At 47.1% G+C, this 2,160-nt stretch overlaps 1 protein-coding gene across 1 annotated transcript; it reads right to left on the reverse strand.

The window, feature by feature from the left end:
- Positions 1-229: 229 nt before the first annotated feature.
- Positions 230-1,852, reverse strand: LOC147884394 (uncharacterized). The gene has a single exon (XM_087398189.1). The coding sequence runs from the start codon at positions 1,850-1,852 to the stop codon at positions 230-232; it is 1,623 nt and encodes a 540-aa protein (XP_087254315.1).
- Positions 1,853-2,160: the final 308 nt, after the last annotated feature.

Below are 2,160 nucleotides of genomic sequence, written 5' to 3' on the forward strand. Positions count from 1 at the left end.
GGAAAATTATTGTAAGAAATGCATGGACACCTAAGTTGTCGATAATCATCATACAATGTGTTGTATTGAAAAATGCTTTGTATTATGAATACTAGGTTGGTGAAAAAATAGAATATGAGTGATGAGAAGCAGGGTAATGAAAATTTGCCTAGCTAACTGGCCTAATTTTGCCTTAAGTGGAGCAAAATAATTTGTATTAGCCCAAAATTGAAAAGGCTTAGCTAGCTAGCTAGGCATGGGCTGGACATATAGATGTTAGCATCATGTGGACCAACATTAGGTCAATAAAATACTGATGTGGTTTTCCATACCATGGCCATGCATTAAAATTGGGAGGTCGACCATAATGCCCGCCATCACTACAACAATTATCAAAGTGGAATGGAAATGAGGAATCAAAGGCATCAAGAATGAGAACATCGTCAAGCAGTTGAGAATGGTCAATCATGGCTGTGTTAAAAACCTCCATTTTGAAGGGATTAGAGCGTACGTAACGAGCTTTTCCTGCAGGAGCGACACTAGTTCGTAGAACAATATCTCTAGGGGGCATACTCCTAAACATAGATTGCCAAAAGTTCATAGCATGCTCAATGGCATCAACATAGGCATGCAATGAGGGAAAACGTAAGCCATCGTGGATGCCACTATTGAATATGAAGGCATCAGGTCGATGGGTCGAGGACGCATTGAAATGTGCATGGAGACCATCGCGATAATGAGAATCCAAAAGGGAGTCAAGTCCAAGGCCATTTCCACGAGTCTGATGGTGTCCATTAAACACAAAGGAGATATGAATTGTGTTGTCAGGGTTGTGAGGGTTGATGAAGAAGTCCTCAACTGCTCGATCTAGAGTCCAAGTGGTGATATTCTCCGGCGAAGGCGGTGGGAGCTCCAACACAAAGAGAAGCAAGTTGCGAATAAAGTCTTGCATATTGGAGTCCCCCCACAAGAAGAGCCATCTCCCTGATAAGCAATCCCAAGCCTCGTCCCTCTCCCAAATGCGGAACGCGCAATGCGCAGAGTAGACCCAGCCATTGCTCTCCAAAGGGGCCACACGCCCATGGCACCACGGTTCCACGCACGCTTGGTGCTGGGCAGGCATACACATATCAAAGCGGCCATCGGGGCCAGCCTGGCAAGTGTGGTTGTGCCAAGTGCGTGTCCACCGTCCCTTCCAATTGCGTTGCTGCATGTCAAGGCGAGTGCATTGCTTGAGCTGAGAGGAGATGACGCCTGGCTTGCGGCTGTCATCACTAGCAGTAATCAGCCGCAGCTTCAATGTTTTGGACCGTTTCTGCACTGCCCACTGGTCGGCATCGAGATCCAGACCATGATAGTTGTAGAACAACAAATTGGCAGTGAAAGTGTACCTTCCTGGAAAGGTTCCGTCAACCAGAATGGAGACAGAGTAGGAGCCATTGCCATGATCTGTGATCGGAGGTCGTGACCTCCAGTGATCTCCTGCCAGCAGTAATTCGTAGAAATCCCCCCCCGAGCAGCGTGCCGTGCCGCTTGCTGTTGTTGACACCAGCATGAAGGTGACCAGGGTGTCTGTGAAGAGCGCAATCTGGCCGTGCTGAGTCTGTTTTTGCTCGTCAAATCCTTGAAGACCCAGAATTTTGAAGCCCTCCGTCCTTACGTGATGGCAAGGACATGTGCCATTCAATCTCAGTTCTTGCAAAAGCTTATCCGTCACGCTATGTGGCGACGGCCAACGATATTGCCACCCCGATCTGACTGCGTTCAGCCATGAATCCACTACTAAGCCTTGCGAAGAGAAACTTGACCGCACGTATAAGAAATAGCCAGCGAGCAAGAGCATGAATGGCCATACCACCAATCCTAGCCTCATCGTGGAACTCGCTGACAGCGTTCCAACGAGCGCTTCGAATTGCCGATCATCACAGCATTTATACCCCCTTCGATTTCTAATGGATCTGGTTGATTAGTACAAAAGTCCAAACGCAGGGCGTAAGAACTTTGGCTAGCATTGTCCTAGCAACGATGAAATCTGTGGTGGCAGCGACGAAATCTATGAGGATTGGACTGTCCATGCATAAAATAACTACTAGGGACGATGATCACAAGGGACTTTAGAAAACTTCCCATATAGTAAATGCTACATTATACGGCAAAATTTGCCCAATTTACTAGATGTAG

The sequence above is a fragment of the Dipteris shenzhenensis genome, chromosome 27 (genome assembly GCF_047967505.1).
Source record: "Dipteris shenzhenensis isolate YYH24624 ecotype China chromosome 27, Dip_SZ_1.0, whole genome shotgun sequence".
NCBI classification, from domain to species: domain Eukaryota; kingdom Viridiplantae; phylum Streptophyta; class Polypodiopsida; order Gleicheniales; family Dipteridaceae; genus Dipteris; species Dipteris shenzhenensis.

Coding starts and splice junctions, on each gene's coding strand:
- LOC147884394 (XM_087398189.1), bottom strand. CDS start 1,852: ATGAGGCTAGGATTGGTGGTATGGCCATTCATGCTCTTGCTCGCTGGC.